The sequence below is a fragment of the Phaethon aethereus genome, assembly GCF_964289735.1.
Source record: "Phaethon aethereus genome assembly, chromosome: 2".
NCBI classification, from domain to species: Eukaryota; Metazoa; Chordata; class Aves; order Phaethontiformes; family Phaethontidae; genus Phaethon; species Phaethon aethereus.
The window spans coordinates 171,655,624-171,682,809 of record NC_138582.1 but is presented as its reverse complement, the minus strand read 5'-3'; the positions used below and the strand labels follow the sequence as shown (position 1 = coordinate 171,682,809).

Below are 27,186 nucleotides of genomic sequence, written 5' to 3'. Positions count from 1 at the left end.
CCTCAGCAGTTTGGAGCGGCACCTGGAGAAGGAGCGCCACCCCCAGACCCTCTTTCTGCTCCTCTCCTACTACCGGCTGCGGGCGCAGGCGCTGCAAGGACACCCGGCCTCCGACCAGCAGCTGATCAACAACCGCAAGATCCTGCGCCTCGTCAGGCACACGCTGGGGCAAGTGAGTGCCATGCGGGAGCACGAGCTGGCCCTCTTGGACGAGATGCTGGCTCTGTGCGCCCAGGAGGCAAACAACAAGGCCCTGGAGGCCATCTTCAGCTCGCAGCTCTTCTACGAGAACCGCCAAGAACGATTCATCCGCAGTATGGCAGGTGAGGGCAGGGTCTGCCCAGGCAGGGTCCCGGCCTTGCCCATGGTGTGAGCCTCTTCCCTCGTGCGGGGTGTGCCGGGCTCTGCCCGTGCACTTGGCAGCCTTGGAACCTCCTTTCTTGGCCCCAGAGGACATCTGGGTTTGTGACAGCACCAGCTGGGGCCTTGTTGAGCACCAGGGCTTGCAGCAGCAAGGCTGGAGCAGGAGATGCTCTGCGTTACGGCCACCCTGTCACTGGCTTCCCAGCCTAGCCCTTCCAGGGGCTGTGAGCCTACCTTACCTTAAGACTGGGAGCAGGGTGGTTTCGGTGGGGTTTTTACAGAAGGGCTCCCGTTCTGTGCGTGTTCCAGCTGCACTCCAGCTGTGCCTCCTGGGTGCACACGGTGGGAATCTGTCCAAGTCCCATAACTTCATGGTTTTTGGAAGCCTTCTGGGTTTCAGGAGAGATGGCTCTGCTGCCCAGGTCTTGTTATCTCCCACCTGCCTGCACTGCCTTTCCTGCCCAGGCTGTAGTGGCTTCTGGAGAGCTGCAGTTTGGACAGAGCCAGGCCTCTCTGACGGATACCCCGCTGTGGTTTGCTCTGTGCAGAGTGGCTCCCCAGGAAGGCAGAGAACCTTACCCCCTACACCATGGCTCTCATTGCCAAGTATGTGGCTCGGCATCGGCTGCGTGAGCCACGGCTGCTTGATACCATCGCAAACTTTCTCCTGAAGCGTGGGGAGCAGCTTGACAGCAAGGTGAGTGTCCTCCCCAGTCTGCAGGGAATGCCTGGGGCTGGCTCTGGGGCTGCCCTGGAGCTGGGGGAAACCACATCCCTTCTCTGCCATCTCGCTGGGGACCAACGGGCACGTGCCCTGATCCTTATGGGTTGTGAGAGCCTGTTTCTGCCCGGCTCTGGGCAGGCCTGGGCCTGACCTGTCCTTTGTCCCGCTGCCTGGCCCGGCCCAACGCTCTCTCCTCCTGCCTGCAGGTAATCCAGAAGTTGGTGTTTCCCTTCAGTCGCATGAATTACCGCCCATCTAACCACAGCGAGCTCTTCCCCAAGCTGGAGGCCATCCTGGAGCAGAAGGCCGGCAGCTCACCCCTGGCAACCGTCAACATCCTCATGTCCATGTTTCAGCTTAGCCACTTCCCTCAGACTGTCCTGCACCAAGTCTTCTCCCCAGCCTTCATCACCAATGTTATGAGTATGTCAGGCCTTTTCTGGGGTAAACCCAGCCGTTAAAGCTCGGGGCTGGGGCAGAGGTGTGTTTTGAAAGTGTTGGGCAGAACAGACTCCGCTGGGAGCGCAGGACCACCTCGCTGGCGGTCAGACACCTCGGGAGCGTGGCTGGGCGAGGAGGGGCTCTCAGGTGGCGTCTAGCCAGCCGTCCTTTCCCCGCAGGCAGCCCGTACGCGCTGATTGTGCGCCGCTACCTCTCGCTGCTGGACGCGGCGGTGGAGCTGGAGTTCCGTGATTACAGCGGCCCGCGCCTCGACCCACGCTACCGTGTCCTCATGTTCGAGCACGCCTTGACGGCCGATGAGGCCAACAGAAAGTACAGGTCAGTGGCAGGGGCAGGTGTCGTGCTGGGGAGGGGAGGGCTGCCCCTGTGGGGGAGAGCACAGCTGGGAGCCTGGTGGCCTCCCACTGGGCACCCCTCTGCATGTCCCTTGCAAGTGGGCAGCACGGCGTTGCGTGGGATGCCAGGTGGGTGACCTTGTTCTGGCAGGATCCCAGCTGAGGATGGTGCCGGGATAAAGGCCTATACATGAGCTGCAAAGGCTGTACAGAAGCAATATAGAATTATTTAGATTGGAAAAGGCCCTTAAGATCATCGAGTCCAACCGTAAACCTAACACTACCAAGTCCACTGCTAAACCATGTCCCTCAGCACCATGTCTACATGTCCTTCAAATACCCGCAGGGATGGTGACTCAACCCCTTCCCTGGGCAGCCTGTGCCAGGGCTTGACAACCCTTTTGGTGAAGAATATGCCGTTGGTGTAGTGATATCGGGAGGAGCTTTTCTGCTGAATGAGCTGGAGCGTGTGCCCTCCAGAACAGCAGAGCCCAAAGCTAAAGGCTCTTTTTATTTCTCATTCCTAGGGGCCTCCACGTCTCTGCGCGGGTGTGCTCAGAGGGAGCATGTGGGTCAGCAGTGCTCCAGAGGGCAGGTTGGGGGTCCTCCCCAGCACGTCTTCTGACTTTTCTTTTTCCCCTCAGTTACAAGGGGCTGGTGGCCGAAGCCCTGCGGCAGCTGGTGGGAGAGGAGTGCTATCGGCAGGATGAGGTGCTGCCCCCAGGATACTGCACAGGTAGCCTGGCTGGGCACCCCACTTTGGGGCAGGGCCGTGGCCCCGGGGATGGGCACTGGCAGTTGGGACTGGGGTGGGGCTCTGGGGGCAGCAGAAGCCCTGCAGCTGCCTGGGTGCTCGGGGGAGGCCCGAGGGTGGGGGGTTATTCAGGACAGAACTAGATTTGGCTGCTTTGACACCATCTCCCTGTGACACCGCCTTCCCCCGGTGCTTTGGGACGAAGCTCCCTGAGCCGCCCCTGCCACAGCAGGGCTCAGCTGGGCCAGTGCAGCGGCAGGTTCCCTCCGCGCTCCCGTCTGCTCAGCTGGCCGGCACAGCGGCTCCCAGCCTGGGGCGTGCGGGGTCCCCAAGCCCATGTCCCATCAGTAGGGGTGTCTCAGGGTATGGTGCTGATGCGTGTTCTCTCTCTTCAGACTTCCTGCTGTGGATTAACCGCTCGGGCACTGTGCTGCCTCTCTCCCGTGTCCCTGCGGCTTCCAAGGCTCCCTCTGTCCACACTACAACGTCCCCTGCCGCCATTTCCTTGCGCTCGAGCGTCCTGGCCCTCACCTCAGACTTGCAGGACTTTGCCCCGTTTGCTCCAGAGACACCAAGCAGCCCCCCGGGCTCCCGGGAGAATAACCTGGCCGGGCGCTTCCTACCCACACTTTGCCCTGCCCCGGGGGGCCCCTGCTACCAGCCTCCCACGGACTATTACTGCGGCCTGAGCAAAGAGTCTTCCCTGGAGAGCCAGGGCAGCTCCACGTTAAGCAGCCCTTCCGAGTGCCTCTCCACGCAGCCAGCTGGCACCCCTGACTGCTCGCCCAGGGGCACCTCCGCAGCCACCCTCTTCCAGTTCCCCATCGGCAAGATTCTGGAGGAGGAGGAGGAGGCTACCGCCAGCTGCCGTGGGCACGACTGCTTCCAGGGAGAGCAGGCCCAGGAGGAACCGGAGGGAAGGAGCCCACCCCCCGGCGAGGACACCTGCCCTCCGCCCTCTCCATGCCGGCCCAGCCCCAAGCGGGGGCCAGGCAATGGGCCACAGGGAGCTGAAGAGATTCAGAGGTACTGAGCAGAGCCGATCCCTGTCCCCGCTCCCTTCCGGCAGGACAGCCACCCCAGGCCTGCGCCAGCGCTGGCCTCAGCTCCCGCCTTCCGTGGCAGTCGGCCCCGGTCCCCTCCTGCCCTGCGCTGTCAGGTGTCCATCGGCAGCGCAGGCTGTGCTGCAGAGACCCCCGTCCCCCCAGCCCCCGGGTGCAGCTCATCCCAGCCCGGTACGGCTGCTGGGCCACCAGCTGGGCATGGGGAGGTGGGGGGTGCTGCCTGCAGGGTGCTGCCTGCAGGGTCTGTGGCGTGGGGTGACGCTGCCCTCCTCCCCCCGCTCTGTCCCCTGCAGGGTGGTGCTGTCAGTCAATGACAAATGGCATTACTGCCAGAACTCCGACATCCTGGTGGGCTCACGAGCCATGAGGGACAGGCACTTGCGACTTCTGGGCTACTGTCTGGTTCAGGTAAGTGAGGGGGCTGCCTCCTTCCCTTCCCCTCTGCTCGGGCAGAAACTGCCTGCGGCCGTGCAGCGAGATGGGTGACAGGCTGCAGGCTGGAGAGCTGGCATCCCCACTGTAAACACTCCGGTTGGGAGCCATCCTTCCATACTTGCTGCTTGCGAGAGGAAGCAGTGACTCATCCTCACAGCTCCTTTTTGCCCTCTCCACCCCAAGACTTTTTCCAGGAGGCTGGCGGGCGATACCAGCCCCAGTGCCCTGGTGGAAAGCACGGGCGAGGGGATGGCCCCCCCTGCTTTGTCCCGCTGCTCCGGCAGGAATCCTGTCTTACAGGTCTGCTGCCTGCAGCCGGGACCTGACCCCCGCGCTGGGCAGGGAGGGGAGAAGGGGAAGCTGGCTCAGCCTGGGCCCGGCCAACACAGCAGCAGTGGCAGTCGGCTGCGGGGCCTCGGGGTAGAAACCAAGTGGGGACATAGCTCGGCCTGATACCTCGCGCTGTGATCCTGGCGGTCGGTTCTGCAGCATGCCTCTTGCCGCTGTGGGTGGAGGCAAGGCGAGGCGAACCTCCCTTCGGTGCGTGTTTCTGAGCCCTGGCCTCTTTGGTTGCAGCCTCTGGCTGGTCTGTGGCGAGAGCTGTGAATGGAGAAGCCCCTGAGGCTTCGCCGCCATCTTCACAGTTGTCTTCAGATTTCTTTAGAAACTTCAGACCTTGTTTTAAGATGTGCAGCTTCTACAAGATTATTTGTGGGGTGGATTTTAGCTTGAGGATAGGCCTTCCTGAGGAAAACAACTCAGAAATGCAGGCCTCTTATTCCTGTTTACTTCTCCGCTTCAGAGGTCACCTGAATTACAGTCATAGATCTACCAAGCAGTCCCATAACCATTTCTAAAAGCTTCTTACGTCCCCTGCTGCTGATGGCGCAGCGTGCCAACATGAAGCTCCTCCTAATTTCATAATTTGCAACGTACATAGTTCAGAAGCCCTTTGTTTATGCATAGCTTTGGCAGTCCTGTGACTTGAGTTGTGTTATTTCCTTGGAGATCCCGAACTGCAGAGTGGTGGAGCTGGACCAGCTCCTCCATGCAGCACACCCTGGGTCTCCCTTGTGCTGGAGTCCCGGACGGGCTGCCCAGGGCCAGCCATGGCCCCAGACAGCAGTGGGACAAGCATCTTTGTCACACAGAGGAGGGCTCCCCGGTGCCCGCCGCCAGGCTCAAGGCCAGTGCCACGGGCTCTCGCTGCGTGTCTGGGCTCCAGGATGCCCTTGGCTGAGGAGGGTGCTTGGCACAGCTGCCTCTGCTCCCAGCTTTGTGCCACCGTGTCCAAGAGCCGAGGGCTGCCCTTGCCTACCTGCCCTGTGCCCAGCACACGTGTGGCAGCCGGGGACTGCTTGCTCTGCCCTTGGCCCAGCTGGGGGTCTGTGCCCCATCTCAGACCAGCTCTGGTGACTGTTACCACTTGGGCCTGCACCCCTGGTGCCGGTCAGGGCTGCTGCGGGAGGCTGAGGCTGCTGACCAGCAGCCCACCGGGGTCTCGGAGGAGCAAGGCGGAATGGGCAGGGGTGTGGGCAAGTGAGAGCATGCTCTTGCTCCCAGCGTGCACAGGAGCAGGTGCTCCGTCTGCAGCACATGGTTAGGTGTCGGGACCTGTGCGACTGAGGCCACGGGAGCTCTTCGTCGCCGCTCAGCGTGCCCGATCGTCGTGCAGCTGCCAGTGTGGGTGGCTCCCTTTGGGTGCGTGAGAACAGGCACTCAGTCCCAGCCCCTCTAGTCCCTCTTCAGCAGCAGGCAGTGGCGGACCGTTGGAAAATGAGTAGGGAGTGGATCGTGTATGGCATGGATAGTCCAAGGACTCCTGCGCTGGAGCGTGTGTCTGGAGAGCTGTGTTTGGTCGCCCGGATGGACCTCTTCTCCGTAAGCCTTTTATTTCTCTTTGAGCCTGTTCTTTCTTCCACACCTGCGGCGTCCAGTGCCAGCAAGCTTCAGGCAACAAGCTCTGTTTTAAACCTGCTGTCTGTTCAGCCGATGTGGTGCTGCCAGGTCTGGTACTGTGACGAAGTGAAGAGTAGCTCTGTGGTTACCTTCTTCTATACTTGTGGTTGCTGAGGTCACTTCTTCCCTTTGGCCATCCCTTTAAGATGAAGAACCCCAGGCAGTTCAACTTCTTTCTGAGTTAAAGCTGCTTCAGAGCTCAGTGGTTGTTCTTGCTCTTCTTGTTTGAGGTTTATTTCCTCTTCTTCTGACACCTTTACAGAATCACAGAGCAGTTGATGTTGGCAGGCGCCTCTGGAGATCACCCAGTTCAGCCCCAGCTCAGCTAGAGCAGGTTGCTCGGTACCATGTCCAGTCGAGTTTTGAATGTCTCGGGGATAGATTGCTTGCTGGGCAACCTGTTCCAGGCTCAAGGCTGGTGCTGCTTTACCCTCACAGTAAAAGAGGTTTTTCTTATCTTGGGGGGGGGGGGTGGGGGGCGGGTGTTGTGTGTAGCATTTTCTTAAGTTTAAATGGGATTTCCAGTATTCTAGGTTTGTGCCCATTGCTTTGCTCTCTGTCACTGGGCACTGCCAAGAGTCTCTTCTTTACAACCTCCCATCAGGTATTTGTCCATCTAGATAAGATGCCCTGATCTTTTTCTTTTCCAGCTCTGTCAACCTCTTCTCACATATCACATGCTTTAGTCCCGTAGTCATCCTAGTGGCCCCGCACTGGACCTGCTCCAGTATGTCCAGGTCTTGTTCTGGGGAGCCCAGCATTGGACACATACTCCAGATGTGTCTCACCAGTGCTGAGTAGCAAAGAAGGATTGGCTCCCTCGACCTGCTCGTGGTGCTTTTCCTACTGCAGCCCAGGATGCTGTTGGCCACCTCTGCTGCAAGGGAGCACTGCTGGCCGATATTCAACTTGTCTGCCAGGACCCGTAGTCCCTTTTCTGTAAAGCTGCTTTCCAGCCGGTCGGCCCCAGCCCGTCCTGGGGCATGGGGTTATTCCTCCCTAGGCACAGGGCTTGGCCCTTCTCTGCCCTGGGGCCATTTCTCAGGCCTGTGTAGGTCCTTCTGAATGGCAGCACAAGCGTCTGGTGTGTCAGCCACTCCTCCCTGCTTAGTGCTGTCTGCAGCCGCGCTGGGGTGCGCTCTGCCCCATCGTCCAGGTCACTGCTGCGGATGCTAAACAGTATCGGCCCCCGTACTGACTTCTGGGGTCTGCCTCCAGTGACTTGGTCCAGCTGGGCATTGTGCCTCCGTTCGCAGCTCTTTCAGCCTGGCAGTTCCACCCTCCTTATATTTAATTTAAGACCTCCTCTTGTTGGCTGTTGCATTGCCGTATGTCTGCTCGATGGGCACTGGACTGCCTGTCGTGTCTGGCACGCTGCTAAGCTGTCTGGCTATGTCAGTGTGACCGTGCCAGGGTCGTGCTCCTCCTCGGATGCCGTTGATCTGTAGCAGCAGCAGGTGTGGATTTGTCAGTGTCTCTGAACAGGGCTTCCTTCCACGAGAGCCGGCTCTGTCTGTGGCACAGCGAGCAGGGCTGCCCGCGGTGACTGCAAAGGACATCGCCAGGTCTCGTACTTGGACCCTTCCGTGCCTCCATCCTCCGGTTGGACCCGCGTGTTGCGTCCACCCTTCTGGCAGGCGGTGGGAGCACTCTTGCAGGGTCATCTGCCTCAGACCCTCTACTCTGCCCACAGATGCTCTGGGTCTCAGCCCTTTCCAAAGTAGATGTTCTTTTCCCTGGTGGTCCTGACCTTTTTTTGACAGCCAGCTCTTTTCCCTCAGAAGTTTCTAGGTAAGGACATACTCTTTCCTTCCCAGGATCTTGCCCTGAATAATGGCCAGATTTGACGTTCCCACAAACCCTGTCCTGGCTCTGGCACTACTCGCTTCCAGCCTGTCTGACTGAAGGAGGTTTTTGTGCTGTTGATCATTCTGTAGTGTTGGAAGGGCAAGCCCGCTGGGGAGGCAGACCCCGTGGAGCTGGGCAGCGAGGAAAGGAGCATGAAGCAGTTGAAGGAGGTGGCTCCATACCAGAACTGCCAGAAAGCTTTGATTCAGACCCGCTGCAGCCAGAAGACTTGCTTCCTTCTCCCCAGGCAGTCAGTAGCCTTCTGCACTCCTGGCCCATCTGCAGCCTGTTCACTGTGCTGTGGGCAGCCTGCAGTTTGTCTGTGTGTCCTGTCCCATTTGCTCACCTGTGATGGTCACAAACAGGTCCTGGACCCCGTGTAGCACCCATGTCAGGATCTAGCCTTACCGTGGAGTCCCTGTGGCATCTGTGCCAAGTTTTCCCACCCTGTCCCTTCACGATGCCTACTACTAGCCCTGTTTCTCAACGAGCTGGTGAGAAAAAGCTTCCTCCTTTGCAGGCAAACTCCTATGTGTCATGATCTGCACCTCCTGAGGGATGGCTCTGGCCTCTCCAAGCAGCCTTGGATGCTTCTGGTATAGTAGACTACCCCTTTGCCACGCATGGAGCGCTTCCTGCCCGACAGCTCTCCTGGCTCCGTGCAGGCTCCTCCGGAAGGCCAGGCTCCAGCCCTGCTCTGAGGAGGTGTCTTCATGAACGCAGCCCCTCCAGGGATCGGGTCTCCTGGTGTCTGTGAACGGTGGAGAGCCAGATTAGCGGCACAGAGCCAAACGGTGTGTCACTTCACAGAGGGGGATGCTTCCCCCCGCCGTGTCCCAGGCACGATCTCTCAGAGGGGGCTGCGCTGCACCAAGGTTGCTAGAGCTGCCTCTCTTCAGGTGCGAGCACGCCTGCTCAGCCCCGAGGCTGGAATCGGCAGCTGAGGCTCTTGGCCACAAACTCCCCTGCACAGCTCCAGCCCTGGCCACGTGTTGCTGCCTCTTAGCAGGATCTCCAAGCCCGAAGGAGAGCTTTTCTTGGACTTGTTACTCCTGGGAGGGACAGGGCAGGACAACTCTGCTACCCGCGTATCCAAACGCACCAAGGGCCAGCCTGCAGTCAGGGGCACGCGCGGGTCCTGTTACCGCGGTGTAATGCTTTTAGCCCTCGCCTGCGCTGCCAGGCAGGCTGCGGTGTAGGTCATGGTTTCCCTTAGTCCTGCTCCAGGAGCACTGGTGGTGCCTTCGGGGATGTCAGACCAGCAGACCTTCCAGCCACCCAACAAGTTTTGTCCCCCAGTCCCCGATACCCATGTGGAGGGAGCACTGGTGGTAGCTGGAGTTTGCTCTTCTGGTCCCTGCGGATCTGTTCCTGCATGTGCTGCAGTGCAGGTTTGCTCGATTCCCCCAGCCGCGTGTGGGGACACACATGCAGCCGCACGCGGAGGCTGGAGCAGGGGCTGTAGCTACGAGGTGACAAGCCCCAGGGCGGCAGGGCCTTGAACTGTGAACGGGTGTTTTTAGAGACCCTGTGTTTTTAGGAAAAGTGGTGCCTGCCGGGTTTCCCCAGATGGTGGCTGGTACCAAGGGGAGGGACAGGGCCTGGGCCCGTCTCTGCTCTGACTACTGTGGGTGCGCCTGTCTCGTGGTCGGGGTGGCCCAGGGCTTGCTGGCAGGGTGGCCAAGGGCTTGTGGCCCTTTGGGGGGGTGATTAGCTCCAGGTTGTATTTGCTGTTCAGCAATCCTGGCTCCAGTTCAGCTTTCCTGCTGGGGTCTCCACTCCCCCTCAGCACCCCGTACCAGTTCCCCTGTGCAAAGGGATGGGTGTTTCCGTTTTTGTTAGTCCACGTGCCTTCTTTCCTTAGCAGACTGTGGTTAAAATGGCGTGTTGGGGAAGAAACCGTTATCTGGGCTCGGCTCACTTCCGCAGCCCTTTCTTCTGGTGGGAGGCCACCGGCTGCTGTGGCGCTTCCACATGCTGCCCGCTCCCGGGAGTGGTTTCAGGCCATCGCATCCACCGGAGAGAGCCTGCGGCAGCCGAGACAGAGCGCGGGGTTGGCATGTTGCCCTGCGCTTCGCGGCAGGGCTGATGTCCCTCTCCGGCCTCTGGCCCTGCCCTCTCCCGCCTCTCACCGCGGCACCTTGGTCTCCAGTGCTGGTTCTTTTTGGAGGGAGCCCGAGGGCGCAGCCGGACCGCTGCAGGGCCGTGCGGCGGGCAGCAGCCTCCGTCCCTTGCTGCGGCAGTGGGCTCCTCCTCTCCCACACACGAGCCCGGGCGCCCCGGCCTGCGCAGCAGGAGGGCCGGCTGGCTTTTGCTCTTCGTCCCTCTCTGGGGGTTGGCGACGGGGGTTCAAGGTTGGGGTTGAGGGCTCCCCTGGCCCTGCAGCACTGCGTGTTCTCCCCGTGTATGCTGGACTAGTCCCGGCCGCCGTGGGGATGGGTGGCAGCGGCAGCACCAGCGCGGGCAGCTGGCTTCACGGGGTGGAGGGGTGAAGCGCTGGGAGGGCAGAGCCAGCGCGGGCAGGCGCGTGGGGACGCAGGCAGCCCCGCTGTTGTGCCTTGCCCGGGGCTGAGCTGGAGCGGGACATGGAGCTGGGGCTTGTCTGCTCCCCGGAGCCCTCCTTCCCGTGGAAGGAGCTGCACGCTCCCCTGTGGAACGGGGCCCGTGGCCCGGTTCTCCCCCAGGGCTGCGGCCGGCTGTCCCTGCCCCGAGTGGGGGGTGGCGGGGGGAGCCGCTCTGACGGTTTCTCCCGTCCCCTTTCAGCTGCCCTACACGGAGCTGGAGAAGGTGAGTGGCATCGAGGAGGCCAAGCACTACCTGCGGCAGAAGCTGAGGGAGCTGCGCTTCTGAGGGACGGACGCCCCGAGTCCCGGGCCCTGGGCGGGGAGGGGGCAGAGTGGGGTGGGCGCAGGCGGGTGCTGCCAGCCCCTTTCCCTGGGGGTGGGAGACGGAGCTGATGTGGGGCTGGGGTGGTGTGAGATATTTATTGCCGTTAGCGGGGGGAAGGGGTGTGACTTGCCTGGTGCGTAGGGGAGTGTTTGGGTATATGCTGCTGGGGGAGGGCTCTGGCTGCCCCCGGGCCCCGTTGCCCCCAGCCCTGGCTGCAGGGATTGCTGCAGGGGGTCTGGCCTGGCGGGGGCTGTCCCTGTGCCCCCAGCCCCGCTGCCGGGAGGGAGGGCTGTGCTTAGCCCCCACCTGCAGGGTCTGGGGGCCGTGGCTGTTTGCACAGGGGGCTGCTCCCCGAGCCGGGAGGAGCGGGGGGCTTGGGAAGTGGGGGTTAACTTTACAATAAAACTGGTGAAAAGTGTGCAAAGTCCATTCCGTTTATTAGTACAAGACAGCAGCCGGCCCACAGCCCCTGCCTGGCCGGGGCCCGGTGCAGGCCGACCCCCGCGCCCCCACCCCGGCAGCCCCCCGGCCCTGGCAGCACGTGGTGCACGGGATGCTGCCTGCAGCCCTGCCCTCGCGCAGCCGCAGGGCGGGCAGGGGTGCCCAGGGCTCACGCCTCCAGCCTCAGCCCCACGTGCTTGTTAGAAAGCTGTTTATTGCCTTTTAAATTACTCTTAAATAAGACACGGTGGGATTTAGGAAACGCCTGATTGTCTGGTGGGAGCCCAGGGCCTGGCCAGGGGCTGCGGAGGGGCTGGGGCAGGGCCAGGACCTGCAGCTCTGCTGGGGGGCAACCGGGGAGCTCTGCCCCGTGGCACGGTCAGGATGTGCCCGAGGGGAACCGAAGGCACGGCTCAGGCCCGTACCGCGTGGGAGGGGTGGGGAGTCCCTGGCGGAGCCAGGCTGCGGGCCGGCGTCTCTTTGGCAGGTGTCCCCTGAAGGCACGGGGAGCGCGGGGTGCCCATCCCTGGCTGGGCACGGCTGCGCAGCCGCTGCCCCCGTCCCTGCGCAGGGCAGCAGTGCGGGGGCTCAGCCGTGCCTGGCCCCGCAGCCGTGGGCGGCTCGCTGGCTGGCACGCGGTCACACCGGCATCGGCATTTCGTTGTACTCGTCCACACCTTCCCGCTCGTCGAAGACGGGCTCGGCCTCGTCTGCATCCAGCTGTGGCGAGAGGGCGGCTGAGCGGGCGGCGAGGGGCTCCCCCCGCGTGGGTCAGCCGTCACGCACCGCGCACCCCAGGGCCGAGCGACGCAGCCAGCCGTGAGACACGGAGCAGGTACTTACACACTTCATCTCGCGGTCGGTGAAGATGCGGCTGAGCAGGCACATGCGGAGCGGCACCGTGAGGATGAGGATGAAGGGGAAGGCCAGGGAGGCCACCGTGGACATGACGGCCCAGAGCACGGCCAGACAGGCCAGCTGCAGCCCGGTGAAGAGGTGCATGCGCAGCGTGCGCACCTGGGTGGGCACAGGCGTCGGTGCCGGGGGCACGCACGCGCCAGCCCCCTGCGTCCCCCTCCCACCCCAGGCACAGTCTGCCCCCAGCGGAACCCGCCGCGCCCAGGCACAGCTCCCCACAGCCCTGCCGCGGGCTGGCTGCCCCAGAGGGACGGCCCTGGGCCCTGCTGTGTCCCTCCCCGGCCCCCTAAGCGAGGCTTTGCCAGAGTCTGTCGTGCAGACGCGCTGGTACCCGCAACCCCAGGGTGCCCCAGACAAGGGTGCGACCCCCAGGGCCCCCCCCGACCTTTTTGACGTAGGTGACGTCAGGGTGGTGCTTGGGGGGCATCAGCAGCAGCTGCAGGCGCTCGTAGAACTGGATACCATTGAGGGAGGTGACGCCCATGTAGAGGAAGATCCCGAAGAGCACGGCCAGCGGGATCTGCCGCAGCAGGTCTCCGATGACAATGGACAGGCCTGAGCCAGAGGGGAGTCAGCCGCCGTGCCTGGGGAGGGGGCACCCGGAGCCCCGGCTAGGGCCAGGGCTCACACCAGCCTCCCAGCCCCCCTCCTCCCTGCCCGGTCAACCCCCCATGCTGGGGGAAGGGGCCACGCATGGGACAGGAGGGCCACGCTGACCTGGCCAGGGCTTGGGGCACGCCAAGCTCTTGCGGTCCCAGCCGCACCCCGCCATGCTGGTCCCTGCACCGCTGCAGCTCCCCAGGGCTGCCTGGCCCCCCGTGGCCACGCAGGATGGAGCAGGGCTGGACCTACCGACGAGCACGGCCACCAGCAGCCCGGTGACCCGCTGCTCCTTCACCTCCTGGATCTTGGGCTTGTCCCCAGGCGCCACAGCCTTGCTCATGACGGTGAGGGCATTGGCATGCGTGACAGAACGCACCGTGGCCGCTGCGAGCCACGGCAGCCCGAAGAGCGCGAAGAAGCCGCCCATGGCCACGATGAGCAGGAGGTCAAGGTGGAACCCAGAGCCCTTCTGCAGCATCCGCTCCTTCTTGCTGATGATCAGCCTGGGCACAAGGGCAGACTGTTGGCATGGCTTGACAGGGCTTGGCATGGCACGGCACTGCAAAGCTTGGCACGGCTCAACATGGCATGGCACGGCACAGTTCAGCATGGCACAGCTCAGCGTGGCATAGTACAGCTCTGCATGGCTCAGCCTGGCACAGCATGGCACTGCACAGTTTGGCACAGCTCAGCATGACATGGCACAGCTCAGCACGGCTTGGCACAGCATGGCACAGCTCAGCATTGCACAGCACGGTACGGCACAGCTTGACACGGCACGGCACAGCTCGGCACGGCACAGCACGCCCTGCCCCACTCGTGCCCCGCGCAGCCCTGCTGGGCCCCCAGCCCTGCCCCGCTGCGCTCACGTGGTGATCTGTGTCTCCATGAAGATGAGGATGAAGACAAGGATGGCGGGGAGGCCGCTGGCCACCATCATCCAGACGGGGAAGTCACTCTTCTCGCCCAGAGGGTTGACCACCCAGCCCCGCTTGTCTGGGGCCGTCACCGAGAACCCGCTGGGCACACTCAGCTTCTGCAGGGAGGGGGCGAGAAACACTGGGGTGGGGGCGCCAGCTCCGCCCCCCAGTGTCACGGGGCGTGGGCTGAGCCGCAGAGGCACCGGGACCCGCTGGAGCTGGACTCAAAGGGCTCCCGGCAAAGCCGGGAGAGGAAAGGTGAGATGCCAGGACCCGGAGGCGGCCGAGTGCCATGGCAGCCATGGTGGGGACAGACTGGACCGCACGCCCTGGGAGCCACTGACCTGCGGCCAGGACGGCGGCAGGCGAGCGGGACCGGGGCCTGGCAGCACCTGGGCCCCACGAGAGGGTGTGGGGTGGGGGGGATCCTGTCCAGGGGGGTGGTTGGGTGCTGACCTGCGTGTAGGTGTCCTGGATGCTGTAGTCCACCAGCACCATCACCAGGATGGCAATGGGCACCCCGAAGTCCCCGATGAGCCGCCGAATCTGGGGGAAGAGCAGCATCAGCCCAGCCCCAGCCCCACCACCCGGCCCCACCCCAGCTCAGCCCTGCCCCCAAAGCTGGGCTCACCCGAGGGCCCCACGCAGCGCCCACGCCGCCGTCCCACCTGCCCCACGCACCCGTCCGGGGAAGAACCGGCTGTTCTTGAACTTGCGCAGGAAGAAGGCGATGAAGAAGGTGCCAGCCATGAGCACCAGCGAGAGCAGCGCTGTGTTGGGCTGCCCTGTCACCTTGGCTGCGGCGCGGCTGGCCGTGCCGTTGGCCAGGGCCGTACTGGAGTTCCTCCACGCCTCCGCTTCTGCGCCCGTGCCGTTCGCCCGCAGGCAGCCGTGCAGGGGGTGCTCCTGGAAGATCTGCAGCAGCGCGATGCTCAGGCGGGTCCTGCCTGTACCCGCCCCGCGGACGCTCTGGCCCCGGCCCCCGCCGGCTCACCTTGGCCAGCTTGGAGAAGGTCTCGTAGATGAAGATGAGGGAGATGAGGAAGGCAAAGATCTCCTGGGTGAAGCGGGAGACGAAGCGCACCAGGAAGCTGCCCTCAAAGGCCACCATGACCAGCACGATGAGGATGAGCCAGAAGCCGATCCAGACACGCCCCACCAGGTACTCCAGCTCGTTGGACGTGCAGAACTGCCGGTGCCGTGTGGACAGGTGGACAGACAGACAGGTGTCAGCAGGAGGCATGGCCGCAGGGCTGGGGCACAGCCCCAGGCAGCGGGGCAGGGAGGACCCCGGCAGGAGCAGTGGGGCCGGAGGGGGATGTCTGCCCCACAGCGCCTGGGAATGTCCCCCCACCCCGCTCCCGCCCACGGGGGCTCGCCCTGCTCTCACTGTGAAGAAAGCCTCCTCGAAGACGAGCAGGGGCCCCGAGAAGCCGATGACGAGCAGGGGCTGGGCGCCCAGCAGGCAGAAGAGCACGCCCTGCAGCGACGTGGAGATGATCAGCTCAGACACCCCGATCAGGTCCTGCGTCTTCTCCCCTGCGGGCAGGACAGGCTCAGGCACACCCGGAGGGACGGGGCCCTCCGTCAGCACACGGCCTCCACACCGCCTGTCCCCGCGCAGCGCCGTGCCCCCCAGCACTCACCCAGCAGCCCTCCGAAGGTGATGGCTGGTGACAGCGCAGCGAAGTAGATGAAGATGACGGCTGCGATGCACTGGGGGTTCAGCGCATCCCTGAAGTCGCTCAGGTACTTGGGGTACCGCCGCCGCACGTCCCGGATCAGCCCCCCGAAGGGCCGGCCCGTGCGCCGCAGGGGATCGTCCTCCTCCTCGCCCTCGCCCTCCACCACCTTCAGCTTTAGCAGTGCTGCACCCCACGGACAGACGGACGGACGGACAGTGAGACCCTGCCAGCCAGGCGCCCCCACCCAATCCCGCCCCGCTCCCGGCCCCAGCGGCACCTTTCTCCTCGGGGGACTTGGGCTCCAGCAGCAGCCTCCGCTCCTGCTCCTCCCTCTTCTTCAGCATCTCGCGCTGGAAGTGGGCGACGCTGCGCAGCAGCTCCTCGCCCTGCACCTCGGAGGGCGGCAGCACCACGCTGCAGTCCAGGAACTCGTTGATGGCGTTGAGGAGGTCGTGGCGGTCGTCGGCCAGGTACGCGGCCTCGTGGAATTGCTGGCGGGGCGACGGTGGGCTCAGAGCGCCCGGCCGGGGGCACCGCGGGGGCCCAGGCCCGGCCGCAGCGGCACAGCCACGGCAGAGATGCGGCACTCACCTTGTCAGACATGAGGGTGGAGATGGAGCGCCCGATCTCGTGGTAGTCCATGTGGGTGCTGCTGGGCCCCAGCAGCACGAAGAGGAACCGCACGGGGACGGGCACCTCCAGCACCGAGTCCAGCTCCACTGCCTCCTGCAGCCGCACGAAGGCCATGGTGGGCTGGTCCAGGAACTCCACGCAGCCTGGAGGGCACAGGGGGTCACCGTGGGAGCCCGGCACGCAGTCCCCAACTTCCCCCCTCCGCCGACCCCCCTGCCACCCCTCCGTACCCACAAGCACCACCGTGGCCTCAGCGTTGTCCGGAATCTTCTCCAGCAGCTTCAGCTCGTGCTTGGACTTGGAGCGAGTGATGCCGGCCGGGGGCGTGGGGGTGAGGACCTCCCTCTGCGGGGACAGAGCGTGCGGCAGGGCTGCGGTCAGGGCCCCTCCCGAGGGCGAGGAACGGTGGCAGGCTGGGAGGAAGGCATGGGCAGAGGGCTGGGGGTGGCGTGGCATGGCCACGGAAGCCGGCCTCACCTCCCTCTCCACGTCGACCCGCGTGTCGTGCTCCACAGCATGGCCGGCGATGAGGGGCTCGGTGACGGCTGGCTCGCTGCCCTCGGCCACGTGGTTGGTGCTGTGGTGGTGCACGAGCAGGGAGCCCAGGCTGCCGGCCGAGATGTTTCGGGGGAAGGAGAAGTCCTTCTCATCGCTCGGGTGGCTGCGGGACAAAGCCAGGGCCGTCCGTGGCGGCCCGATGGGAGAGCAGCCGGGCGCAGCCCCCGCCGCCGGCACGCTGCACACCAGCGATCCCGCGGCCAGCGCTGGCCCTGCGACTGTGGGCAGCAGAGCCCAGCGGGGGGGCTGCGGGTCGCTGCCCCCTGCGCTCACCTGTGCTTGAGCAGCAGCGCCCGCAGCACGTTGGCACGGTCCTCGGCCCGGATCTGGTCAGTGATGACCATCTGCTCCACCACCTGGTGAGCCACCCCCGGCAGCGTCTTCTGGTCCAGGTCGAGGAGCACGGCCCCTGGGCGAGGGAGGGGGGGCTGGGGTGAGCGGGGCCGGGGACCCCCCCACGCAGGCCCCGTGGGGCCGGCCCTGCCTCCCTACCGTGGGACAGGGTCTTGCGCAGCTCCAGGAGGCTGCGGAAGGACAGGGAGGCCACGTGCGGCTTGCCCCAGCGGTCCGTCTCCTCCTCCACGTCCTCCTCAAACTTGATCCAGCGCGCCGTCTCCTTCCACTGCAGCTCCTGGTTCTTGTCCACCACCAGCTCGTTCAGCTCCACGAACACCTGCCGGCACGGCCGCGTCAGCGCCGGCCGAGCGCGCGACGGGGCCGCGGGCAGGCAGCCCCACTCCGCGGTGCCCCGGGCGAGACGCGCCCGCTCGGCCGTTCCCCCGGCCCGGCGCCACGCTCCGGCTCCTCCACTGCGCTGGGACCCCCAGCACCGCCCGCCCCCCAAGCGCTGGGACCGCGCACCTCGTGGGGCTGCCGGTCCTGCTTGCGGTGCCGCGTGCTGAGCTCCTTGTGGTCCTTGCTGACGTGGACCACCTGCGCCTTGGCGCTCTTCCGGACGAGGTGCCGGCGCACGCCCGGCACATCCTCGAAGCGGTGACCTGCCGGAGATGGGGAGGACAGCCATGGCTGCAGGTGGGCAATATGTGGAGCTTGCAGCCCCGCGCCCCACGCCCCGGCCCAGGGGGACCGCCGAGCCCCAGCACGGGGGCCAGGGAGCCGTGGGCTGGCAGCCTGCCCGGGGCAGCTTGGAGCAGAGGGACCCGAGCTGGGGCCGGGCAAGGACCGTCACAGCACCAGCGCCCACGAGCGCGGCAGGGTGGCACTCGGCACGGGAGGGGGGAGCGGGTCTGCGCGCCGGCGAGTGCTGCGGCACTGGGGGGGTCGCCCAGTCACTGCTTGTCCAGTGCCAGCGATGACGAGCAGGAGCCGAGAGGGCTCCTCGCAGCCGGGTCACACAAGCCCTCCGTGCCATGGGCTCTGCTGCGGGCAGCGCTCCCCGGGGAGCAGAAGCGTCACCCGCTGCCCTGGGAGTCCCCGCGCTGCAAATTGCCAGGGGCTGGTGAGCTCCTAGGGGAAGCACCAGCATCGCCTCCGGCTCCAGCCGCCCCAGGCACCGGCTCCTGGCCATGCTCCACACGGACACGGACCTGCCCATCCCCGGCACCCTGGGAAGGGGTCCCCCGCGGCCACACCGAGCGCCTGGAGCGGAGCCAGAGCCTGCACCCAGCCGGGCTCTGCCGCCGCCGCGGGGTGACCCGGCACGGCCAGCCCCAGCCCGACTTGCCCGAGTGCATGGCTCGGCTCCTGCTGTGCCAATGGCCGCTGCCAGCGCAGCCCCTGGGGCGCAGGGTGCCCCCCACTCACTCTTCATGTAGTCCAGGTCGGCCGAGGCCAGCGTCTGGGCCTCTGACTCGTCTGTCGGCATTTTCTGGTACTGGGCCTGCTCCGCGCCCGTCATGCTGCCGATCCGCCGCCGCTCGTGCAGGTTGTAGCTGCGGTGCCCCGGCTGGGACTTGGGAACGGGGCGGCCAGGGGAGCCGGCCTCGGCAGCGGCCGCTCCCTCCACCGAACCTCCCTCCTCCACATCGGGGCTGCGAGGTAGGCGCCTGCCTCAGAGCTGAGCCCCTGCTGTGCCCCCCAGCCCCGTTGTGGGGCAGCCGGAGGGGGCTGCCTGCCCCCCAGAGCCACAGCCCCGTCCAAGCCACGGGGGAGCCCCGGCACTGCCCGGCCCCAGCCCCTGCTCACCTGCCTGCCCGGGCTTCCCTGGGGGATGCGGACCCACGGGGCTCCAGGGGGGAGCCGGGCAGTGCCGCGGGGGCTGCCGGCTGCTCTGCCTGGCGGTCGGTCACCTCGTCCTCCTGCAGGAAGAACTGAGCCGGGGCGTGGGAGGAACCGGCTGCCGTGGAGCCGTATCCCCTGGCCGCAGGCACCGCCGGCTCCAGCTCCTCTCCAGCTCCCGGCGCTCTGGCCGTGCCCAGCCGCCCGCCCCGAGAGCCCCCAGAGCTGGGGGGCACAGCATTGCCCCCCGCACCAGCCCTGCCCTCACCTGCACCGCCTCAGGCGGGCCGGGCTGCAGGAGCTCCTCCGCTGACCGCTCTGTCTCCGTGTCACACGCCTCGTCCTCATCCTCTTCGGCCTCCTCGATGGTGGGGGTCTCGCCGGGGACCGAGGCGCGGCGGTGCTTCTTCTTGCCCTTTTTTGACACCCCCTTCTTGCGGCGGGTGTCGGGGGGCAGGTGCGTGGAGAGCGGGTGGTGGATGTGGTGGGACGACTGGCGGTGGTCTGCGGGGCACAGGGCGGGGTTGGCGCCCTGCCTGCTACCTGCCTGCTGCCTGCCTGCCCGCGGCCCCCCGGGCCCCACTCACACTCGAAGTCCTCCTCGCCGTAGCTGCGCCCGGCCTCCTCCACGTTGCGGGGGTGCGTGTCGCTCAGGATCTCCTCGAAGCGCTCCACGCCCAGCGCCTTGTTCAGGTCCTTCTCCTCCTCCTCCTCCCCAAATGCGGGCGAGCCAGCACCCAGCGCCTCCTGCTCGGGCTGCGGGCCGGCAGTGCGGCTGAGCAGGCGCCGGGTACCGCCGGCACCACCGCTCGCCACGCTGCCAGGCCCCAGCACCGTGGCCCCCCCATGTCCCCAAAGGCCCTGCACCCAAGGGACGTGCCTGCCGGCACACCGTGGGCCGTGGACACTGGCCGCCCGCCGCGCCATTTGCACCCAGCGCACCCCACGCACCCCGCACCCCCCAGCCTCGGCGCTGCGCTCCGGTGCCGGTCCCCCCACGTGTACCCCACCACCCCAGTGCCCTGCTCCCCAGCGCAGCCCTGACCCGGCACCCCCAGTGCCGTGCCCTCCGTGTACCCCCGGCTCCGTGCCCTGGTGCCGTACCCCCCATGTACCCCAGTGCCCAGCTCAGACCTGGCACCCCCGCGCCGTGCCTGGAGCCGTGCCCCCGCTGCGTACCCCAGCCCCCCGCAGTGCCCCCGCTGCTGCGCCCTCGCCCCAGCGCTGCTGGGTGCCGGGGTGCAAGGGGGGGCTGCTGGGGCTGCGGGGCTGGGGTGTGCGGGGCTGCTGGGGTGCAAGGGGGGGTGCAGGGCTGGGGGGTGCGGGGTATAGGGGGGTGCAGGGCCGGGGGTGCGGGGCCGGAGTGTGCGGGATGCGGGGGGTGCGGAGCTGGGGGGCGGGGGCGCGTCCCCGCCCGGCCGGTCCTACCTGAGTCATGGCGGAGCCGCGCTCCCGCCGCAGCTCCCGCAGCGCTTTATCGGCCCGGCCCGGCCGGGGCTGGGGGCGGCGGGGGGGCGGGGGGCGGCGGCTCCTTCCCCGGCCTCGCCAAATATTGACGGAGCCGCCCCGCGCCCGCCTCAAGGTGACAGCGGCCCGCAGAGGGCACGGGCTGCGCCCGCAGCATCGGGCTGCGCCGGCCCCGCCGAGCCCCGACCCCCCGGTAACGCACCGACCCCCGGGACGCGCCGGCCCCCCGGAATGCACCGACCCCCTCGGGTAACGCACCGGCCCCCCCGGGATGCACTGTCCGCCTGCTAATGCACCGACCCCCCCCTCCGGTAATGCACCGACCCCCCGGTGCTGCACGGGCCCCGGGAACGCGCCGACGCTGCTCGCGGCCGCACGCCGACCCCCCCGCTGCGCACAGCCCCCCCCCGGCGCTGCACGGGTGGGCTCGGGCTGCACCGTCACTCCCGGGCTGCGCGGCCACCCCCCGGCAATAGCCCCCCCGGCAATGCCCAGACCCCCCCCCGGTAAGGCAGGAGCTTTTCCCCCCCCGGCCCTGCCGACACCCCCACCGCAGACCCCCCCAGACCTGCCGCAGCGCTCAGCCGGGGGGGCGGTCCCTGCCACCCCCGACGGCCCCCCCCGGGACCTGGCAAGTCCCAGACCCCCGGGTGGGGGGATGTGGGGCCGGGGGCACCAGGAGGAGGGGAGCGGGGAGGACGGTGCCGAGGGGCACCCCAGGCACCTTCCCCTGCCGGGGCGGCGGGTGCTGGGCTCTGCCTGCTGGGAAACCCCCCGGCCGCAGCGGTGGGGGCTGCCACCCTCCCTGGGGACAGCCCCGCATCCGGAGTCGGTGCCCCATGGCGTGGGCCTGGCCAGGGCCGTGTCACAGCCCCCCTAACCACGCCCCAGCACGGAGGTCGCTCGGACAGAGTCATGCCCCCCCGGTCCCCGTCCCCACCGCGCGGTGACCCCAGAGCCCCCAGGCCCTGCCCGGGGCACCGCGCTGGGGTGACGGAGAGCAGGCAGAGCCATGCCGTCCCCTCGCACCCACCACCCACGGCATCGAGGCCGCCACGCAACAACAGCAGCGTCGGGCCGCGTCCTCTGCCCGCATCCCCCTGCTCCTGCCACGTCCCCCCCGCCGGCCCGTGACCCCCTTCTGACACCCCACGGTCCTCCTGGACCCTGCGGCCACGGCCAGTGCTGGCAGCAGCACTGCGCCCTGCCAGCCCACCAGTCTCCATCTGCCAGCCCCAGCAGCACCCCGGCCGCTCCGGCGGTGCTCCGTGAGGCAGCACCCTGCCAGCCCCCAAACCTGCGTGCCCTGACCCCAGGATCCGGCCAGCCCCAAAATGACCATGGACTCCCCACCTGCCGCCTGTGCCACCACACCGCGCATCCCTGCCTCCCCTGCGGCCCGGCTGCTCCAGCCCCTGGTGCCTGCACGCTGACCCTGCCCACGGTGACACCCAGGACCACCTCACCGAACCCGCCTCGTCCCCACCTGTGCCCACCGCCCCACATGTGCCGCAGCCCAGGGGGCCGTGCCGGGGGTCAGTGGGGCCAAGCTGTTCCTGAGCCGGTGGCTGTCCCAGGGCGATGCCCCACGCCCCGGCGTGCCTGGCACACTCCCTCACCCGCGGCTCTGCCGAGCCCAGCTTCGGCCCTGGGACAGGCGGGGACGGGTGCCCTCGGCCAGGTGCCGGGGGGACAAGGGACCTGCCAGCCCGGCAGCCTGGGCGAGGCCGGGTCTTACCCGGGAGCCCAGGAGGAAATCCATGGGTGGCAGCGCTGCGGGGAAGGGGCCGCAGGTCCCATCCCCGGTCACGTGCGCGGCAATGGGGACTTGCCCAATGGCACCGGGCAGTCGCGCAGCGCAATGCAAAGGGTTAATCATTAACTCTGCCGCCGGGCAGCCCCACGAACCCACCAGAGCTGCGCTGCGGCGCTGGCACTGCTGGCACCCCGCACAGCTGGGGCCGGCGAGCGGCACCGGCAGAGCCGGCGGCCCTGGCCCAATGCGCCCCGGCAGCACCTGCCTCAAGGGCACCCACCGCCCCAGCACGGTCGGCTCAGCCTGCCCCAGGCTGGCCGCTGTGGGGCACAGCCCTGCCCCACAGCCATAGAATGGGGCACCAGCCCACGGTGCAGCACGGCAGGAGGGCTGTGCCGCGGCACCCCTCGCCCAGCCAGGCAGCGGCAGGGCGTGCAGCCCCGCCGTCCCCCCCAGCAGCCGTGGGGCCGTGCCCGCCGCGACACTTACGCTCTGGAAGGCGGAGGAGACGATGTGGTGGATCTCGGAGGACACCTGGGAGTGGGTCATGGCGCTGGCGCGGCGCCCCAGGACGGCCGGCTTAGCCCTTCTCCTTCTCGCGGGGGCTCAGGGGACGCTCTCGGGGCAGCATAACCTGGGGGCCAGAGGGGCGCTGAGGGGCACGGCCGGGGCTCCCCCCACAGCGGCGATGCCCGAGGGGCCGCACGGCTGCCGGCTGTCCCCTTCCTCCAGGCACCGGCCGCCGCCACCGGCAGAGCCGCGGGCAGGGCTCGGGGGTCTGCCCCTCCTGGGCTGCGTGGGGGCCGGGGGAGGCGCGGGCAGGGCTGGCCCCGGGCCGGCTCCGGGCTGGTTTGTCTTGGCCGCTGGCGAGAACGGGAGAGCCGGGGCCAAGACAAACGCCGGGAGGGGAGCGGAGCTGTGGCAGCGGGATGGGACGCAGCCCCCCCGGCGGGACCCCGGGCACGTGCCCAGCCCCACAGGGTGCAGGCAGGGCAGGCAGGGAGCCAGACCCCAGGGGGCAGCGGCAGTGACTGTGTCCCCCCCCCAGACAGACACCCGGTGACCAATCCCCCCCAGAGCCTTGCGAGCCCCCCAGCACCCCCATCCCGGCCCCCCACACCTGCCCACCGGCCATCTTCGCCCCACACTTGCCCCTCGGCAGCTCCCCGTGCACCAGGCTGACCCCTCCGGCACCGGTGTGCCCGGGTTTATTGCTGCAGGAGGTGGCCCCACGTGACGGCGGGGAACAAGGAGGGTGGTGACGGATGACTGCGTCTCACATGGGTGGCTCACCATCACCATCCTCGTCACCATCACCGGCACCCTTCCCGCCACGCCGTCCCCCACGGGCACACTGGCATGCAAGGACGGTGGCTGCGGCCAGGCTCGAGGAGCCGCGGCCTCGGCGGATGCCGAGGCCGCGGCTCCTCGAGCCTGGCCGCGGCACCGGATTGTACCTTCTCCTAGGTTCGGCGCTGCCCGGCTCCGGCAGCTCCCTAATCCCCGCTCCCCACCTGGGGCCGCAGCCAGCACATCCACATTCCAGCCCGGCGAGCGCAGATTAGCTGACCTGCCACGCCGCTCTCCCGGGGCGCCCGCCAAGCCGCAGCCGGCAGCCGAAAACTCCCCCCTCTACTCAGGATGGGGACCCCCCCCCAACCCGTGCGCCCCATGTTGCCACGCCTGAGGGGAGCTGGCTGCAGCCCCCCACCATGGCATGGGGAGCGGATCCAGCACAGCTCCAGTCTCACCACTGCCCGATCCAGTGGGGCTGGAACTGGTGGGAGAACGAGCCAGAGCCTCCACTTTCCCCCCAAATGGAGCCGGGACCCCCTAACTACCTTTGCAGGGTGACTCGAGGGTGGTGCCAAGGGGTCCCATCCCTGCATGGGGCACTCAGCACCACACGCTCCCGGGGTCCCATGCGGGGGTGTCCCCCCATCCCCGAGGACTGGGACCAGCAAGCGGGGTGCGGGGGCTCTCCGGTGCCAGCAAGAGCGGCCGCCGGCAGCGGGGGGCTCCGGGGCACCAGGCTGGGGGGCACAAGCCATGGGGAGGGTCAGCGGCATCGAGTGACCAACCAGGCACAGCCAGTGCCTTCGTGCCATCTCGGCCGCGCCGCGGGGGCCCTGCCGGCGTCACGCCCCGGCCGAGCTCCCCGCAGGACGGTGCCCCCGTCCCACCCATCGTGGGGACGCGGCGCTGGGCCACCACGCCAGCAGGTGCCGGGGCTCCGGCGCGGGAAGGTGCTTGCCTCTCCCAGCCCTAAGCAGCTTTTTGGGTTTAATCCCGCTGGCAGCTCGCGGGGATTAGAGCCCCGGGAACACACTTGGGATTGTTCTTGGGGAACGTCGAGCCGGGAAGCGGCCCCGAGCCGCGCTCTCAGCGGGGGAGCCGGGTGCTGGCCCCAGCACCACCCGTGGGCAGCCAGCTGCCTGCGCCCTGCCTGAGACTGGGGAGGTCCCCGCGCCCTGCCCCGCCAGCCCCTTGCCCCCCGGCTTTGGCGGGGGCACCGCGGTGACCCGGCAGGACGGTGCCAGGGCGGGCGGAGCAGGGGCCACGCGGCGCCCAGGAGCCTCCGGCCCGACCCTGTTGGAAAGGGTGACGGCGACTCGGCGGGGGGGACACTTCTGCTTTCCGTGGTGGCAGCTGATTCACCCGGCAGGCACGGCTGGGCAGCCGGCCGGCAACGGCTCAGCAGCTTGTGCCAGCCCTGCCGGGAGGAGCCGGCCCGTGCCAGGAGCTCCCGCGGCTGCCCCAGGCGCCGCACTGGGTCGGCACCCACCTGCCCCGCGGCTGGCCCTGCGCCCCGGGGGGCGGCGGGGCGACGGGTCTGGTGAGCCGGGGTGCCCAGCGGCCGTGGGGCCACCCCATCGCAGCTCTGCTGGTGTCGGTGCTCGGCGCGGTGCCGCTGACAGCACGTGGCTCCAGGCACCGGCACAGCTGCGGTGCCGCCACCTCGCGCTGCTCCGGGACCAGCCACGGTGCAGGAGGGTCGGGGCCACGTGCTCCGGCTGCGCCAGGCTGGGCCAGGCCGGCAGGTGGGCCGGGGCGGCAGCGGCGCCTGCGGCAGCGCCATTGCCAGTCCCGCCGTGCCGTGCCGTGCTGCACCGCGCCCCGTGCGCGGCCTCCCCGGGCCAGCGGCACAGCACAATGGCCCCTTGTGCGAGGGAACAGGCCGCTCCGATAAGCGGGGCAGGTCCGCAGATACGGCCACGGGCTGCCAACACCGCGTCGCGCCGCTAATTACCGGCTGGCTCCGATCAGCGCCTGTGCACGAGCCGGCTCGGCAGCTCCCACCGGTGCCGGAGTCGCATTCCTGGGACCGGCCTCGGCCTGCCCGCCTGATCCGCTGAGGTGATTAGAGGGCCTGGCCCCGGCCCCACACCGCTGTGGGGGCTGCCCCATGGGCCCCGTGTGCCCCGGCCCCCTCCCGCACCCGGTCCCACCGCCAGCACCCTCCCGCGCCCGGTCCCACCGCCGGCACCCTCCGGCGCCGCGCAGGAGGGGCCGGGCTGGCAGCGGGTTGAGCAAGGTGGGAAGTGAGGCAACGCCACCACCAGCCCTTCGGCGGCTGGGGCATCCCCGTCCCCGGCAGCCCGTCCACACCGCGGCGTCCCCGTCCGCAGCACGGACCCAAACCCTGCGACGGGGACAGGGCAGGGAGTGCGGGGAGCCTTGGGGCAGCCCGAGCCCAGCTGTGCCGGTGCCGCAGGACCGATCCCGCTCACACCCCGTCACCCGGGCTGGGGACGGGCCGGCAGCGGCAGTGCCAGGAGCAGATCCCCGACACGGGCTCAGCACACCACGCAGACACACACACCACACGTGCCGTGCACGTATGCGCCCGCAGCCGGAGGCGAGGCTGACGGTGACCGCTGCGTCACATCTGGTCGGGAGCCGGAGCCACGTCTGCCGGCCCCGTGCCGGCACACCGCCTGGCCGACGTCGCGGTGACAGAGAACACACTGCGTCCTTCACTGCCCTCCCGCTGGCGGCCGCCACCCAAGAACGGCTTGTGTCCGATCTCCGGGCGAATTCACGGCAGGGCGAGCCTGGCGCGGGTCAGGCTGCACCCATCGCGCCAGGTGGACGAGCCCGGTGCTCCCCAGCCTGCCCGGCACGGCGAAGCCGTGCCCCGGCCATGTGGAAGGGGGTGCAAGGGGCCCCGGCCCTGCAGACCCCCCCCACAGCCCAGCCCGGGGACAGGGACGGCTGCCCAGGGGGGCTCTGTGCCCCCCAGGCCTGTTGCCCTCTTCTCTCCACCCGCTGCGGTGCTGCACCAGCTCCCGGCTCCCCGGCAGGCACAGGAGCTCGCAGGCCCGCTGCCTGCACAGACCCTCACCACGGCAGGGACTGCCTGGACCCTGAGCTCCCACCCGGGTGGCTTCCTCGGGCACAGCCCGGCGCACACCAGCAAGAGGAAGAGGATGCTCTGGCACAGCCGCGCTCACGCCGCTGCTCCGCGGGGCGCTCGTGTCCCAGGTGTGGGAGCCACGAGCCGGCCCCGGCAGAGCTGCCCTGGCACTGGCACTGGCCCCAGAGCTGCGCCTGTACCCTGGTGGTGCCCAGGCTCTGCTACACCTCCAGGCAGCTCTGGCACGCGCCGCCGGCACCCATGGTGGCCGTGCGCCGGCCTCCCACCCAAAATGGAGAGCAGCGACAAGGGGGACCCCGGCGGCATGCTCCAGCTCCTGAGGGCAGGAGCCCCCAGTACTCGCACCCCGCGCCCAAGGCCTGGCGGCTGCCGAAGGGGGGGGCTCACGGGCAGGCGGCACCGTGGGGTGTGCGTGGCACTGGCCAGCCGCTCCCGTGCTCCCTCCTGCCCAGCTCACCTGGCTGCTCCGGGAGACCCCCGGCAGACCCCGCCGCCCCGAGCGCCTCCGGGACGCCCACCCGGGGGCACGCATCCCCCTCATCGCCGCAGCGGACACCGCAGGACGGAGCAGGGCCGGGACAACGCTGCCCGCGGCACGGCTCCCGCCCCGGCAGAGGTTTTCTAGACACTGCAACTTTCGAAGCCGCCACCAAAAATATCCTCCCCCCACACACACCCCCCGCCCCGCGACCTCGAAACCGCCGGATCCGGGAGATGAATCACGGCGCTGCGCAGCTCCGCGCCCACGCCCACGCCGGTGCCACCGCCGCGCCCGGGGACAGGCCCCGAGGGGGGGACGGCAGGCAGGGCAGGCAT

At 67.9% G+C, this 27,186-nt stretch overlaps 1 protein-coding gene across 1 annotated transcript; it reads right to left on the bottom strand.

Annotated features, from left to right (window-relative positions):
- Window positions 1-11,852: 11,852 nt before the first annotated feature.
- SLC4A2 (solute carrier family 4 member 2) lies at window positions 11,853-22,541 on the bottom strand (the record flags this gene model as incomplete). Its single annotated transcript, XM_082015392.1, has 22 exons — window positions 11,853-11,994; window positions 12,118-12,291; window positions 12,578-12,747; window positions 13,045-13,298; window positions 13,665-13,831; window positions 14,172-14,261; window positions 14,397-14,630; window positions 14,710-14,904; window positions 15,106-15,254; window positions 15,362-15,583; window positions 15,678-15,891; window positions 15,992-16,176; window positions 16,264-16,378; window positions 16,511-16,694; window positions 16,865-17,000; window positions 17,084-17,264; window positions 17,453-17,589; window positions 18,356-18,582; window positions 18,737-18,861; window positions 19,038-19,273; window positions 19,357-19,525; window positions 22,482-22,541. 22 exons carry the CDS (start codon window positions 22,539-22,541, stop codon window positions 11,914-11,916), a joined length of 3,705 nt encoding a protein of 1,234 aa, XP_081871518.1. The 3' UTR covers window positions 11,853-11,913.
- Between the last annotated feature and the right edge of the window lie 4,645 nt (window positions 22,542-27,186).